This window comes from Pseudorasbora parva, chromosome 2, assembly GCF_024679245.1.
Source record: "Pseudorasbora parva isolate DD20220531a chromosome 2, ASM2467924v1, whole genome shotgun sequence".
Classification (NCBI taxonomy): Eukaryota; Metazoa; Chordata; class Actinopteri; order Cypriniformes; family Gobionidae; genus Pseudorasbora; species Pseudorasbora parva.
This window is the reverse complement of record NC_090173.1, coordinates 45,193,654-45,210,836: the sequence shown is the minus strand read 5'-3', so window position 1 is coordinate 45,210,836 and position 17,183 is coordinate 45,193,654. Positions and strand designations below refer to the sequence as shown.

Here is a 17,183-nt window from a genome sequence, read left to right as displayed (position 1 = left end):
TCACTGTTTATTTTCTGGCGGACAATAAAGTTGTGAAGTTTCAAATACTTCCGGTTCCGAGAGAATAACAACAACAACAAGGAAGATGGCTGAGGCGGAGGGAGATGACCGCAATAGACGGGTTATTAAAAACGCGCTAACGACCCGAGGTGTTTAGGATTTTACGTATATTTTTTTTGCACAATAATCAATGAATCTATAATGAGGAAAAACGCCGCAATTCCCCTTTATTCCACAAGGTGGCAATGTCTGATATGCAATGATGAAGTGACGTTTCACTCATAGTTACCTCTGACAGAAAACGAAACAATAATTATAATCTGCAAAACTTGAAATGTCTTAGTGATTTACTTCAGAGAGCAAGTACTAAACAGAATCAAATGTTAGTGTCACTGTCTCTTGATGATGGATGTGGTCAAGAAGCTGTCAGTGATCAAAATATTGATTTTGAAGACATTGAAAATGAGTTTGGAGAATATGCTGGAGATCGCGAATATGAGGCAAATGCTGAATATACTAGTAAACGAGCTCTGACGAGGACATATGATGATGGTATTAAACATCTGCTCACACTGAATCCTTCCAAGCTCCAAAAGGGAACGAAATAGGTTTTATTTTATTCTTCTGTAGCTGTTACTCTAAAATCAGGAGTTTTAAATATTATCACGACAGGTAGAGGTCTATCCATGTTAAATATAGATCTGGGTCGCTAACGACCTGAATATGTGAGAATGTTTGGTGAAACAGTCATGCATTTAAGGGCTAATCGCATTTTATTTAATTACATTTTATTTTATTTAATAACTTTTATGTCAAAGATACAGGAGACACATAGCAGCCAATACAATCTGTTGTTTAATATCTGCTTGCATTGCCTCATGACTGATGAAACATTTGCTTTGTGTGCAGTAGAATTTTGATGCATCACAATGCATTGTAGAATCGAATCGAATCGAATCGTTACCTGGCGAATCGTAATCGAATCGTGAAGGAAGTGCCAATGCACACCCCTAGCGCACCTCTCATCCAATATATCGCAAGAAGCTACTTCTGATAAGAAAATAGTCTCTGCTTTTCAAATTCTGTCAATTTTATAATTGAATTCAAACAATAAATACCATTTTGGTGCTGTTTAATGTGCCATGACAGATTGTACAGTGCCTTCTGTTCAAATAATGCATCAATAATGCGCCTTGAATGCAATGCAAGTCGATTTGAATAAAAGCGTCTGCCAAATGCCTAAATGTAAATAAGGCGGCAGTGCAGGGTGTCTGTGAACTGATTGTCTACGCTTGACTAGTTACAACACAAAATAAACATAGATGAACACCAGAAGGTATGTTGAAAGATACAGTACAGTTTACCAAAATCTGTATCATACACATTGCTGTTGTAGTCGTGAAAGAAAGCAGAAACAAAACGGCTTGTAAACAATGTTACATTTTACTTCAGAAATGACATTCAATGTCCAAAAACTCTAGCCTAGAAATCTAGACGCACCCTAGAGGCAGCAAATTTAATCTGCCCGCAAGTGTCGTCTAGGAACTCTCAATACTCTTCTGAGCTGTATTCCCCTAACTCTTGCCGGATTAATCACATTGTGTATAGAGTCGGTGGGCGGGGCCATAATGACGACGGCCGAGTTGCGTTTGCGTGCTTCTAGTAAACACAGAAACTGGCGAACGGCGGCCTTTCGAATCAGCTTTGACCGCGATTCTGGAAGACAAATAATAGACACATAATTACTTGTATAGCTAGTCTATTTAGTTTAAACATATTTGACAACGTATTACTTACACAAAAACAAGTAAATCAACTAGATGAAGCTGTTATAAGCGGGTACATGAGCGATGAACGCCACTGACGGTCTGGAGCTCACATCATAATGGCCAAGACCGCAGACCTCACTCTCTCCCTCTCCCTCACGCTCTCTGCGCATAGCGCTTTAAATGAACAAACTTTGAGTGCTGAGCAAGAGTTTTGTGCAAGCAATTTAAGGTCACCAACTTTTTTGTGATTACTGTGACTGAGTTGGAGAAGACACTACAATTAAAAACTGAACGTGTGTGTTCAATATAATGAGTGAGTCATGGCGCGAGTATCACAGCACTGAGCACTAACTGCAGGAGTCAGATAAATGAGCTGAGCTCTCGTGATGAGAGCTGAGGTAATCGCGACTACACTCGCGGCATACATTCACAACGCGAGTTCAGTCGAGTTGGGCTCTGCACTTTCTGCCATCTTCACTGCAAGATGCGTCAACTTTCAGCAGTGACTCCTGTGACCTATCCCTGAACCCCATTAGCGCCCACTAGCAAAGCATACAGCAACGCCTCTACTAGCGCTGGCGTTTCCCCCTAATTTTTTTATTTATTTTTTATTCTAATATTTTCACCTTCGAAATTTGTTTTTTAAAAACTATTCAAATATATATTTGAATTTAGAATATTCGTTGACAGCATTACCCTAGTGTTGCACGATATACCGGTTCTAGAAAAGTATTACGATACCCTGCTATTACAAACGGTACGATATGGACTTTTATTAGTACCGGTACTTTAAGGAGGACAGCGCTAATATGAGCTGTATTTCTTAATGTGCGTGGATGTGTGACAGCAGGTGTCAGGACGTGTGTGCAGAGCACTACTTCCACTGTTCACTAAACATTGGAAGTAGTAGAAGCGTTAAATATATACGTGCAGCGCATGACCGAGAAAGCCACAGAAATATGTGCGCATGAGGAGAAAAAGCGTGGCGCGGGACGCGTAATTTAATAAATATATTTATTAAGAATCAGTGTAGAGTTAAATTATAGAGTGAAGACTAAGTAAGCAGTTTTATATTTGATTATTTAATTTCTTTCTTGATTTGCTTCTGTTAAATAGACCCAATGAAGCTGAAAAATAAAGCACTGTTTTTGTCATTGTCTGTAATTAGCATTTTTTTTTTCAATCTATATTATAATTATAAGATTACATTTAAAAAATATTAAATTACTCGTATCATGAGATAAGATTTTGGTCATCCCAACCTGTTGAGAAGTGAAAAGTTAGTGAAAGATAACATGATTGATAATGTGATCTCTGTAAAGAACTTCACACTGGCATGTAGTTATTATAGCAATAACAGAAGGATATGGTCAAAAATCAGGGCAGGAACATGCTGGCCAAGTGAATTTTTAGTTAAAAAAAATTAAACAATGGGTAATAAGTTCTGTTGTCATATTCATATTAACTGTTTTTTTTTTTTTTTTTTACAGTGGTATCGATTTAGTATCTGTATCGAGGTATTTTAGTCTGGTATCGTATCGAAGTTAAAAATTTGGTATCGCGACAACACTACCTTACCCTGTATAGTTACTCTAGTATGACTTTTACCAGAACAGGGATACCAGAAGTGGACTTGAAATTCGTAGCTTCATTGTTTTCCATTATTTATTCTGACAGACTGAGGAACGGGTCAAAATCATTCTGATAAATGAACAGCATGTTACAGGACACTATTCATACCACTGGAGTTGAAATGGTTGAACCTGAAACATTGACATATGCTTTTATTTTTTTTATTTTTTGGATTGAGTCTCATGTTCTCACCAAGGCTGAATTAGTTTGACCGTAAAAAACAGTGATATTGTGAATTATTTTTACAATTTAAAATAACGTTTTTCTCTTTGAATACATTGCATATTAGAAGGATTTCTAATATGCTGAATAACATAGATAATGATCAAAGTTGAAAATGTTTTATATGAATAGAAAGTTACAATAACAGCATGCATTTGAAATAAATCTTTTTAATGTTACTGATATGAAACTTGTGTCTGATAGTGTAATTAGGTCAGCTTTGTGTAATGTGTATTCATCTATATGAGCTCTAACTGGATTTTTTGGGAGGCCCCGATTGTTTCCCTGGAGCAGCTTATGGGTGAGCATTTACTGGTAACAGACAGTTTGGCATTCTTTCCCGAGTAGTCACACTGGCAGATCGTCAACTCCCTCTTTCTGAGTCTGAGCTCTAGGGTTGATATAGTGGTCATGTGATCTACCCACTTTTTCTCTCGTCACTATGTGAGTCATCAAGAATGCTGTTAGTCAGACATAAACAAGTGATTTGTGCATGTACAGATACTTTTAGACTCGGAAAAAAAGTTAAATGTGTGGCTACCTGAATATGTCACATCAGAGAACCTGCAGGGTATTTCATCTCACCCTCAGCCCACACTGTTTTGGTTGCATTTCCTCCATAGTTCGGGGTATTTTTAGCTGGGTCCACAACTTTTGTGTGTGTGCTCTTGGCCTTGAGCTAAAGATTATTCTAGTCCTCTTTGTGTGCCTATTTGGACATGATGTTCCCCCATTAAAGAGCTGAATGGAACAGTGAAGTTAACTCAGAGCTCCCACATCCAGAGATCCGCACCATAAAGGGGGTGGATGCTGGTCAACCCGCAGACCCTCACAGCAGCTACAGGCACTGCCAGATGTAAAATAAATATTTGCCCTCAAGCACTCACACTTGAACACTTTCTCTCACAAATCCTGTTCTGGAGTTACAGTCAGTCACAGACTTTTGCCCAATCTAAGGGATCTTCACTGCAGATGGGATGATTAGTATCTTGAAATCAATTAGTCTCTTGGAATGCTTCAGTACACCTGACTCTCCTTGTCTTTTTTGAGAGCTCTACATTAGAGAATAAAAATACAAAACCCTTATAGATTTATATTCTGTGTTCTACCCTTAGTGTCTGTGTTTAGTTTAGCCTTGGAGTATACGTAGCCCTTGCAGAATCTGTGTAAATGCGACAAAATAAGATCACATCAGATCAAACTCATATAAAATTATCCCAACCAACACCACTTTTTTCAGACCAAGTCTGGGTACTTGCTGATACAGAGTACCGATACGAATACTTAATACCATTACATTTCTTCTAACAATGTTTTCTTTTCATCAGATGTTTTTCACTTTCTTACTGTAACAAAGTAAATATACATCTTGATGCTGTTGCTGGCATTTTAACATTCAACTTGTTCATGTTTGCCCAAACAAACATGGCATTGCTGCCCATTTCACATAAATGTAACCTGTAACACATTCAGTGGATTTCAGTAGAACACAACATGGCAGCAGAACAACTGAAATTATCATATGTTAGTACAGTACTGTAGGCTACTAAAGACGAAGCCTTTTCTGGAAAAGTGAGAGGCAGGTTCTTTTTAATGAAAAAGATTCTCTGCATTATCAGCTATGAGCCTGTTTCTGTCGGAGTTCAATAGTAGGGATGTGGGAGACTAGCCTACTAGTTGATTAAATGTTAGTACTGGTGTTTGCCAACTTGTGTAAGTCACTTCTGCAGCTAAACAAAATCATATAATTTTACCTCTAATTTTAGGTTTTGCATGGGTTTATTTTCTCTGGCACTTCGCACACAGAGGCTTTAGAGAAATCTCCACTTGGAAGGTGACTGAGGGTTTTGAAGGCCTACACACAACTTTACTGTTTTCTTCCATGTCATGTTAAACTAGTATAACAATTAGGCTTCAAGGGACAATACAAAATTAATATTGGATTAAAGGTGAAAAATTATGAATGAAACTTGCTTTGCTCTTGAACAGTTGCTATAACAACATCCTAAATATGGAAATACGGTTAAATAATGTACACAACAAACTTTTCTTGTAATTTTGCAGCCCATGATGCAGACCTGCCAACATGTACGCATTTTTCGTACTCAGCACGCATTTTGACTCTTAAGTATGCTTGTACGATTCGCTGCTCTCTAGGTACGCATTTTGTTTCATCTCGCATTTCGCCGGTTTCAGTGCAATCCATGACGTTGATTCTGCTGCTGAGCCACAGTGTGTAAAGCTTTCGGCCAATCAGAGCGCTTCAGTTTAACCCTCCGCCCATCTGCCCCTCCTAGTCAAATGCTTCGCGCCCGCACGTGTTCAGGGACTCAAGCAGGCCGGCCGGATAACTGCCGGCTTGCATGCCACGGCTGAACCGCCTCATAGATGCGCGGTTGGCGGTAACAGCCGCGAATCGGGCCGATGACTTGACGGAATATTATATTTTATTTAAATTAAGGGCGGGTGGCAGTTGAACCAATCACATGAAAAATATATATACATTGTTAAATATTGTTACAGCGCCTGGTAACAATATTTGGCAAGCTATGAGCCCAGCTGGAGGCCTCTATCTCGTAGATGAGACTGCCTGGGTTATTTTGTTATGATATTAGTCTAGTTATATTTTAAAACAGCCAGTCATTGTAGCCATTCATTCGGGGAAAAGGCATTTAAAACATAGACAGATTATGGAGTTATATCAAATGACATCAGGCAATGGCAGCGCGAGATGTTAAGAAGAATGCAAGAGCTAAACTTCTATAAGCTCAGTAACATCCACAGCACACAAAAAAAGAAGGTAAGAAACATAGTCGGAAAACTTTGCCCATTAATTAGATGTGTAAGGCAAGCAGGAGAGTTTTGGGGCTGTTATGAACAATTAAAAATGTAAACATGCACATTGCACTGTTGTGCGGTGGATTTGCAGCGAATTTCAGTGAATAAATAGAGTAAGCGTTTTAATATCGTTGCTCCAGAGTTTGTTTATTGTATGATTGTTTGGCCTGCTGGTATAAAATAATTTGCACTATCTGCCTGAAAAAGACACGCTCTCTTTTCGATTCAGTCAAAATTACCGGTTTAATTTCTTCAGGCTCGTCCTAGTCGTCACCCTGACATGACAGCGCGTAGAGTTAAATAGCCTATAATGTCAATGACTTATTTTATTCAAGCTTTCTTTCTTTTTGCAATAGGCATTAATTAGCAGTGGGCTAAATAACAGCATGTTGAAATTGTGACAAATTACTTTTTTTATTACAATGATAAAATTGTACAGTAGCCTATTCAGGTAAGGTCAGGTTTGCTGATGTGCGTTTTATTTAGGCTATTTATTTATTTATTTTTGTCCCTGTGCGCCGATCGGAGACGGAGATTACTGCTGATATTCTGGGGACACAATGTTAGTCAGGTTTTTTGCGTTCATTTTTATTTCCTGTGCAGTACAGGCTCTTTCTTTTTTTTGTATATGACAGTGTAAATAGTTCAATAACTCTTATTTAAAGGCTTACTGTAGGCCATAACGTTAGTCAATTGCATTAGGCTACGTTTGCAAGAAGGATCAACTGTCAAAAAATGGGAGGTTTTTTTAAATGCATATCAGTAAATATTTTAATGTTTTTACTCTACAGTTGTTTAGTTGTGTTAAATTAAATTAATTTATTAATTTAAATTCATATTTTATTTGATTAAATATTAAATGAAATTTACATTGTACATTAGTAACAATATTTACTGTATATAATAGCAAAATGTTATGTCAAATTCTAATAAAAGAAAATCTACTTTTCTCAGTTTTCATAGTGAAAATATGAAATGTGCCATAGTTTAGTGGAAGTTTGCTGCCATCTACTGGAAAACAAACACTTTTGCTAGTGCTATAGTGAATAGTTTGTGCATGAATGCTAGATGTTATTATGTCTTGCGCTTTGTGTTTAGGCTGTCTTTGGTTCTATTTTTGTATGATGATTCGCCATCATCCTTTGTTTATAATATCATGAACATAATGATGGAATGGGTTGTGATGCAAGATTTGTTTTCAATTCGATGCTGGGAGTTATTGCAGTAATTGTATAACATTTATGGTCTACTTGTATTTGGTTATGGAGTAACTAATAAATCTTAATTGGTGAAAGTATATTATGTGCATATTATGTATTATGGAGTTCATAGATTTATCATAGATGAGGTATCATAGATTTCTCACTGGCGGGTGGGCAACAGTGAAGCGCACATTTAGTACTCATCAAATTTCTTCAAGGTTGGCAGGTCTGCATGATGTGTACAGATACTTTTCACTAGAAGCGCGTTCATACTTCTTACCGGACATGCAAGTAGTTGCCATGGTAACGAACAACAGTACCTTATGCCTGGTTCAGACTACACAATATTAGCCCGAATTTGGTACAATCCGTTTGACATAGTGTCCTAGGGATTCGTAAACGACAATGGACGTCGGGATGCAAAAATTGATTTTCATCTCATAGTGTGTCATAGTATACGACAACCGAATCCGCACCTGCGATAGTTCACGACGTTACGACAGAAAGACTAGGATGTTGATATTTTTTTTCAACTCTGTTGAAAATATTATATATTTTTGAGTGAGGTGAGTGAGTGAGAATTTATGCTTGGCTTTTTGTGAAATGCTTCATTTTATTGTTTCTTTTTTCATTCAGCAGATTTTTTTATCCCAGAAATCATTGAAATTCTCAGAGAATCAGAGAAATTCTCTTTCATTAGTTTGTTTGTTCCCTAGGAATTGATCCCTTGGTATTGTTTCTCTATTGGATGAGCTGGAGTATTTCTTTGCCACACAACTGAGAAATGGAGTGCATGTTATGTATACTCAAATTATGCGTCTATGTGTGCTTCATGAAACGCAAGTAGGGTGAATTTTGTTTAAATAGCTCTTAACCCATTCTTTTGTAAACTGTTATATGGAGTTTAGTGCAGCCAGGTTTTTATGAACAACTTGCAGGTGTTTTTTGTTTTGTTTGTTGCTTTGCTCTGGTTTCATGATTGAGACCTAACAATGAGTTTAACAAAAACTAAAAGAGAAGTGAAATGATTCTGAGCTGGCTCCAAGTAAGAGAGCACTTGGCAACTGCTGTGCTGTAAAATCATTATAACCCTATTGTTTTTATTACACCTGAAGCTTGTGTACATTTTAATGACAGAACACAAGTTCACTGCCTTTTTATTGTCTGGCCAGCAGTGGTTATTACCCCTAATTTGACTGCAGAAAAGTATACTGGAGGGCACTTTGAGACTGAATCCCTTTTGCGTCATACTAGTGTTGCAAATTCTGATTATTTTTGCTTGTTCTCAGTCATTTTGAGTGATTCAGGAATGGAAGTCACTGTGGACTCAGCCCGACTGAATACATATCACGTTTTATGAAGACTTGACAGGCGACTGCAACTGTGCCAATGAGTCACTAAAGCTCTTGTTGTGTGACTGAGATGCAGGCTGCAGGGGAATAGCAGTCTGTCCGCACACTTCATCAAGTGTCATAACATGTTCCTCTGATCCCGTTTTCTTATTTAAGCACAGTGACATCCAAGTTTTGCTCTGAATGTTCCCATTCTGATTATTTACGACTGTCTAAACCTGAAGTATCTTGCAGTTGACTCTTCTAAGTAATGCTTTCGGTGGTAGTGCTGCAGTTGTGATGTTTATAGGTTTAGAGATGTAGCGAGATATAAGGCTCTAGAGAGCAGTAAGAGGTGACATGAGGATTCATTAGCAGGAAATGTAGGTGTTGGGATTGCCAGATTACTGAGGCAGTGGTGGGAGTGTGACTACTAGTGAGGTAAAAACATTTAGGCCCTTCTTTGGTATCAATTACCAGGCTGACCTTTAACACGCTTCAATCGAAAAACAACTGATTGAAGAACAAGAATTGATTGTGAGGTCCGGGAGGGTCTGCTAGAGTGAAAGCGGTTTGTCTGCTGAGCTCTACATAAACTGTGATGAGGCTTCATTTGGTCGTGCGTTGTGTTGATGAGATCACACTTTGCTCTTCCTCTCTTTCCTCTGCTCAAGCACAATTATCTGATCATCTTGCCCAAGCAAAACACTCATCATTGCCCAGCCCATTTTTAATTTTAAGCATATGATGACTAGTAAAAGTCATCTAATGCAAGAAAGTCAACATTTAAGCTTTAGAAGGTCATCTAATGCAAATTTGCAAGCTGTATTTAACTCTTGCTGCCATGGCTACAGATTATGTATGGGTTTACTTAAGGGGTAATTAACAAAAATGCTTGTAAATTATGGCAGTAATTAATGTTATTTAGGTTAAATTTGCAGCATTGTATTAACTTATTTCTGCTCATTTCCACATTTTTAAAATGACAGATGAAAAAATGAGACAAATTTTTAAATGAAGAAATTTTAACAGGAGATTTAAATAATGAATCATTTTGTATTATTGAATTAAACATGATTTTATTCTTATTATTCCAAGCATTTGGCATTTTAACAGCAGACAATCATTCATTTGACCACGTGAGCAGCCGTTCCAGGTGCGAAGAATCACACAACTCGCTCCTCCACCGGGAATAAATCACTATCACAAATCTTATCACTGAGGTGACATGCAAATGTATTTTTATTAGGGCTGGGATAAACGATTATTTTTTAAACGATTAATCTAGCGATTATTTTTCGATGCATCGATTAATCTAACGATTAATTTTTCCTGTCCGATTCGGTTACGCTTTGATTCGATTACCGATTATCTCCCCATTAATTGCCTAATAGCAATTTATATTATTTATGTTGATTTAATTATCTGAATGAGAAAAACTAATTCCTTAACATTGCAATATATGTTTATTGCTCTTAAAATTCCAAAGCAAAAGACTATACAAGAACAATGCATTCAATAAAATCATAACAAAATACACACACACACACCCTATTTTGAAGTTACTGCACTCTGCCTTTGTATTGTCTGCAGAAAATGTGGAGTCATGCCAAGGCAAAAGGCAGTAACTTCCATATTATCAATATTTGGTTGCTGATCACCTTTTACAAAATCAATATAGTAACACCTGTATAAAATGTAATGATCATGGCATTTATTTTGGATGATTTACAATTAATTATAGCCATCTTCTTATTACCATCATGTGCTTTGGCTGCATTCTGATGCCATTATTAAGGACACAATACGTCTTGTAAAGAGTATCATTGCTGTGCAGCAAAACTTACAGGTTGATAGGTGACACTGAATTATATGAACAAGATTATTTCTAATGAGTAAACATTTGCATATATAATGCAAAGATATAAAAAATAGAACAAATAACAAATCATGTAAAAATGCATGTGATTGTAATAAGATAAATAGCAAATAGTGCCGCTGGTTAATCAAGGGTTAAGTTTGGCTATCACACTCTAATGACAGCACTGACTGGATCGGATTGCCCATTCATACGCTAAACAGAGAAATTATTTATTGCAATATGTTTTTAATGTTTTTATCTAGCAAAAAAATGATACAATAGGCTACATAGCAATTACTTTTACATCTTTGAATGAAAATCGCCTATAGCCTAAAAGGACAACTTTTAGATTGATGTGAACGACAAGTAGGAATAATTCTCAGAATGCTTGTGGATTAAACATCCCCGATGACATTCATTGCCATGGATTTTATCGGGTTTACAAGAAAAGCAAGGATATATGGATATAATTGCGAACTGTTACTACTGATTGTATGCGTGAGCGCACGCTGTCACGGCATTCGAGTGCACACACTCGTGCAGTGGGCAGCCCCAAACTGCCTGACAGCGTGCTGAGTGAATATTCTGCATTATGAAAACATGTAGGCTATGACAGTACACAGGCTACACCGTAACTTAAACGCGGCAGACTTTAATAGACAGTAAAACAAAGGCAGACACCATAACTGGATGTCGGTACCGTAACTTAATTTAAACATCTGTCTTCCTGTGTGCAGAAATTTGTTTATGTAGCCGTGACAACAAAACGCGTGCATGCGCACCTGTGTATAAGAGCGCTTGCTCCGTGCGCGCCGCGCGCCAACCCGCAAGCCTTGCACTTCTGAAAGTCTGAGGAGCCACTCGTGTTGCTACCATAGATATACATAATAAATAATAGACTTAATTACATAATATACTTTATTATGTATATCTATGGTTGCTACTACTCTCCGGCGCCACCATCTTTATTTTGGGTCCGACGAATCGACGCGCATATTTTGCGTCAACGTATTTTTTGCGTCGACGTCATCGATGACATCGACGCGTTGTCCCAGCCCTAATTTTTATGGCCATCTACATGAGAAACAATTAGCGTCCGAATAGGGCTTTAGACAGAAAGAGCAAGACTTATATTTACTGAATGCAGAACGAACCTCGCAAAAGACTTAAAAAAGCTGGTTGAAATAAAATGCTGTGTGAGCTCAACCAATCAGCATGTTCAGTGCCCAAGTCCCACCCTTGAAAGTTTCTGAACTTTGAAAAAGTACTACCTCGCGAGCAGGGCCGTTTGGAGAGGGAAAATTTACCCGGAAATTCATTTTAACCCTAGTTCCTGAGGTTGAAAAAGACAGAGTTACCCCAAAGTTCCTAGTTCCTGCAGTGGAAACAGAGCTAATGAAATTTAACATTTAATTTTTTGACCAATTATCAAAATGTGTAGTCCCACAAAGCTATTATCAGAGCATGTGAACTGATGGCAAGGAGTGAGTCAGTGAATGTAAGGGTAACATCATTATACCAGCGTTGCCCAACACACAGCACAGTAGAACTATTGCAAACAAATCAAGTCTACTACAGAGAAGTTTCATGCTGGCATGTTATTTGAGCAGACTTTGCTTTTCCAGTGAGCGTGAGTGGTACATGGAGCGTTCGCTTGGGTTGTGAGTGACTGAGCAGAGCAAACTGGGTGCCAGTACAGACTTACCTGCTCAGCCAGAGTCGCTTCAAAGTTGACACTGTGGGGCAGGGTGGCGCATAATATTTTTAGCCTTTTTTCTCTGTCAGCCAAAAATGTCAAAAAAACAAAAATGTCAATGGCTGCTGAAATTCTGGTACATGCCTAAAATAAACATTCACCCTATCTATTTTATAAATGCATGTTATTGCTCTTTATGAACGTCATAATTTTTAATCACTCTCATAGCTTATTCTTCCTGTGAAATGACAGACCTCTTTCTGGTGACATATTGAAGTTTTCCAATCACTTCCTCCACTTAAAATCTGTCCCTTTCTTACAATCGACTGCAAGCTCTCATTCAGATTTGGCTCCGTCCAGTCAACAACCTATGCAAAGAAGCACATCCCCACCCTACGTTTTTTACCCCAATAATTAATTTCACTAGAACAGATTGATACTTCTGTTTTATTGTGACTTCAATAAACTGGATCAAAAAGGCAGTAATTCCATGTAAAAAAGCTGTAAAAAAAAAAAAACTAAGCAACACTCAAAACATTGACGTGCTTGAATAAACCTTTCATCACTTACTATAGTCTTCATTTATGGACATTGAAAAGCTTGATGATGAAATGTATGACTTATTCAAGCTCCTACTGGTTACATGCTGCTTTTTCAGCGCATTAGTGAAAGTCTGAAATTAGTCATTTCATTGTACAGATTATAGTCTATTTTACGTTACTCACTGGCCAACTAAAAGGTTGCATATTTCTGTTATTCCTGCAGATTACAGTAATTTGTATCATATACACTAATGCCTGTGCCACAGCTGGAAAGACAGAGCCTACTTGGACATTGTACAGCATGCTGACAGCAGTGTCCTGCTTTAAAACCCAATATGAGTCCTTTGGAAGATGCTAATGATTCAGACCACATCGGGATAATTAGGGAATCCATGGGCAATTACTTAAGCAAACATGAACCATTTGAATAATGCTGTTTTGGAGGGGGGCAGAGAGGATGTGTGCGGATAGTTAAGTATAATTGGGATGATAGTGATGATTACAGTGATGGATCTGCTGCAGATGGCATAGATGTAAATTAAAGAACTAATGACTGTGATTTGCTTCCTTCACAGAGAGCCCAGCGAGGAGTGCAATGGAATTAGCGGTGCTCTCCCTGTGGAGCCCGCGCCTGGCTCGAGACTGAACGAGTGGTGTCCTGCCCCACCCCCTCCCGTCCCTCTGCCCGCGCTCCACCCCGCCATTATGGGAGACGGCCTGGACGCAGTGCAGATGTCGGGGAGCAGCAGCAGTCAGGGGCAGCCCTCGTCCCAGGCCCCTTCCCTCTTCAACCCCAACCCCCCAGAAATCGCCAACCCTACCCGGCCCAAGCGCCAGACCAACCAGCTGCAGTACCTGCTGAAGGTGGTGCTGAAGACTCTTTGGAAGCATCAGTTCGCTTGGCCTTTCCACTCTCCTGTTGACGCCGTTAAGCTAAATCTGCCTGTGAGTGATCCATGTCCATTTACAGTCCTGTCATGTCTGTGATGAGCAAGTCCTTTCAGACATTGTACCGGCACTGATGTTTATTCTTTTGCCAATTCTTTTGCAATTCTTTTGCCACTGAAACGGTGCTAGTTGTCATTCTGCTGCAGGTCATCTGTGATTTACTCCCTGAACCACCCCACATTTCCTCTGGTTATGTTGCTACATAACCTGCTCACAAATACACTGCAGCAGTTTACATCATCAAGCAGTTTTAATCAAGCTACTGTTGGTTTTTGGAGAGTAACGCTACAGTCTTTACGCTGTAAAGTCAGAAAAAAATCTATAATTTATTGAAGTTTTAAAAAAGTTTGCATTTGAGTTATTTATTTTGTATCTCATTAGGAGCATCAGGCACTTGACCATCCCAAAACAAGATCACATGCAAACGAATTGTCTGAATGGCAAGATTATTTAAGTAGAAAAATTAGTAACCAAAACAAAAACAATAGTAAAAATAAAAACATAGATCCAAGATTTTAATTAAATCATTAGTGCTTTTCAGGTGGATCTAACACCAGTTTTCAGAAACAGAAATTGAGTAAAGAAATCAAATGTGAAATAACACTGCATAGCCTGTACAAATTAAATATTGATTAATCCTTATTAAACTTTTTAAGCCTTATTAAACATGTTTGTTTTTTCTTTTTGTTGTTTGATTAACATTAAAAACCCGTAATGCAGCAGGAATATTAGGCTGCTGTCAGTTTTAAGACATAATGCATGGATATAATGTTTTCCAGGATATATTTGTTGCTATGACAGGCATTTTGACATCTGTTTTTGTTTATTCAAGCACAAGACATGAAAGAACTCAATTTAGTATTCGCACACGGACTGAGAAGTGCGCCTTTTTGTGGACGCTTTGGATGTGTGCGCAAAATAATAAATAAGAGTACTGAATTAAGTTTGCTTTTGCATCTCAAATGTTTAAATAGCAAGACTTAAAAACGTGCAAATAATAATCTTTTGTGGCCATGGTCCGATCGGGACAGGGACAGTTCCTTTAACTGTCCAGACCTTCTCACATTGAAGGGTGTACCTTCTTCCGCCATGTTAAGCACTAAAGGAAAGACATGTAACGTTGCGCAAGGTAAATCAGAAGATGACGTCTAGTGGATAAGACTAGTATTAATAAGATGTGCGTTAATCAGATTTTATTTTTTAATGTTTGTGGAAATACAGAAAAATTGTTTTGTCGCTTTTGACAATCAATATCGAATCGATCACATTTCAAAAAAAAAAAAAGAAGCTTATTTCTATGGCAAAGAAAGATAAAAATCTGCTTGTAATATAAATCAGTGAGATCTTTTTAGCAGTATAGAGGACTACTTGCATAAAATGCATATAAATAATTAGCACAAAATATAAACGTGTTTACATTACTTTATAAAATAGTATACAGCTTTGTAGGGTTAATCTGTCTGCCTACATGACACAATTCGTACTTGAATGATTGATACTGGTATATTGATATACTGATATGATATATTGGTTGTTATTGTCCAAAAGGCAGGTTCACAAAAACCGTGTATGCAGTACGTATATGGTATAGAAGCATCACAGGCTAACACAAAATGTATTCATTATTTTTACTGAACATGTTTTTAGAGCATTTTGATTCTTTGTACACAGTACAGTTATACAATATTTTATATACATATTAATGTTATAAAGCACTAAATTCAAACAACATATTCAATTCATGTTGATCTAGCAAGTGGCAAAACATTTGAACATTTATGTAAAAACCACAAACATTAAAAAAAAAAAAAAAAAACTACAATTCACCTTTCACCTGGAGTTTGCTAGACATACAATCTGACCTGTCATAATCTGCCATTTTTGTCCGACAAAGCAGCAAGAGAGTTTGTAGATTTGTTAAATTTGTGGTTAAATTTGAATAACGGTGTATACATTCATCTTTCTGTGGTTTAAACAACGTTCCTTTTGATGTCCATTCATGTCTGATACTATAAATTAACTAGAAGAAAGAGATGATCGGTTCACAAGCAGCTTTAACTGAGCCACTACAGCGATACATTATTTTATCTAATTGTGTGGTAAAGTGTAGTTTTCCTTGCTTTACCCTGGGCAAAAAGCCATGCATTGACTGTCTAACACAATTTGAGTTTTAAATAATTATATGCGTTTATGGTAAAATTGTCATGTCAATCCATGTTTATTTTAATACGAACAACAGTCACTTTAATTCAGAAAGACAATACAATTATAAAACATATATGGATCTTTTATATGAAATATATAATCTTGTACATAAAATCTTTAAGCCATATATATATATGTGGCTTAAAGATTTAAGCCATATATATAGATATAAAGATATATAGCAAAAATACAGTAATCGAATACATATGATAAATAACAGTATCACTGAAAGGTTTTAAATAAGCACTCGATCCCTCAGGCACTGTATTTCTTTTGGATTAACGTGTTTATGTGAAATACTTTTTTTTTTTAAAGCATTAGTTCCTTTGAATTCAAACTTCTAAAATGCATGTAAATGTACTTACTGTCAAAAATGTTCGCCGTGGAAAGTCTCAAAGCTGCTTGCTGTTATTATAACACAAGGCCATTAGGATGATGAAAGGTATGGATTGTGGTGACATGCTAACCTTTTGTAACCTCTCTCTCTAGGACTATTACAAGATAATCAAAAATCCTATGGACATGGGAACAATCAAGAAACGCCTAGAGAACAGTTTCTACGTCAATGCCCAAGAATGTATTCAAGACTTCAACACCATGTTTACTAACTGCTACATTTACAATAAGGTACTGGTTCACACTTTTACTACCGTCATTCACAGTGGATTGAAGTGGTGTGATGGGGCATGTGGTTAATGGTATGTGTCGCCCCCTGCAGCCTGGGGATGACATAGTCTTAATGGCAGAAGCACTGGAGAAAGTGTTCCTCCACAAGATTTCAGAGATGCCCCAGCAGGAGATAGAGATGTCGACCTCATCCGGCAAGGGTCGTGGCCGGGGCAGGAGGGATCCAGGTATAAATGTCTTACTCTCTTACTTGAGGGCCACTGACACAGCTGCTCTTTTACGGGCCAGGTCTTTTGGACTTCAATGTCTT

General features: G+C 37.6%; 1 protein-coding gene across 4 annotated transcripts in view; it reads left to right on the top strand.

Annotated features, from left to right (window-relative positions):
• The window catches only part of brd4 (bromodomain containing 4), an 89,467-nt gene that overhangs the window by 60,684 nt on the left and 11,600 nt on the right, over positions 1-17,183 (top strand). For all 4 annotated transcript variants that reach the window (XM_067421654.1, XM_067421639.1, XM_067421646.1 and 1 more), the window contains 3 exons: positions 13,669-14,038; positions 16,736-16,873; positions 16,965-17,100. In XM_067421654.1, coding sequence (XP_067277755.1) covers positions 13,799-14,038; positions 16,736-16,873; positions 16,965-17,100 — 514 coding nt within the window. In that variant the 5' untranslated portion in view covers positions 13,669-13,798. The remainder of the gene's footprint in view (positions 1-13,668; positions 14,039-16,735; positions 16,874-16,964; positions 17,101-17,183) is intronic.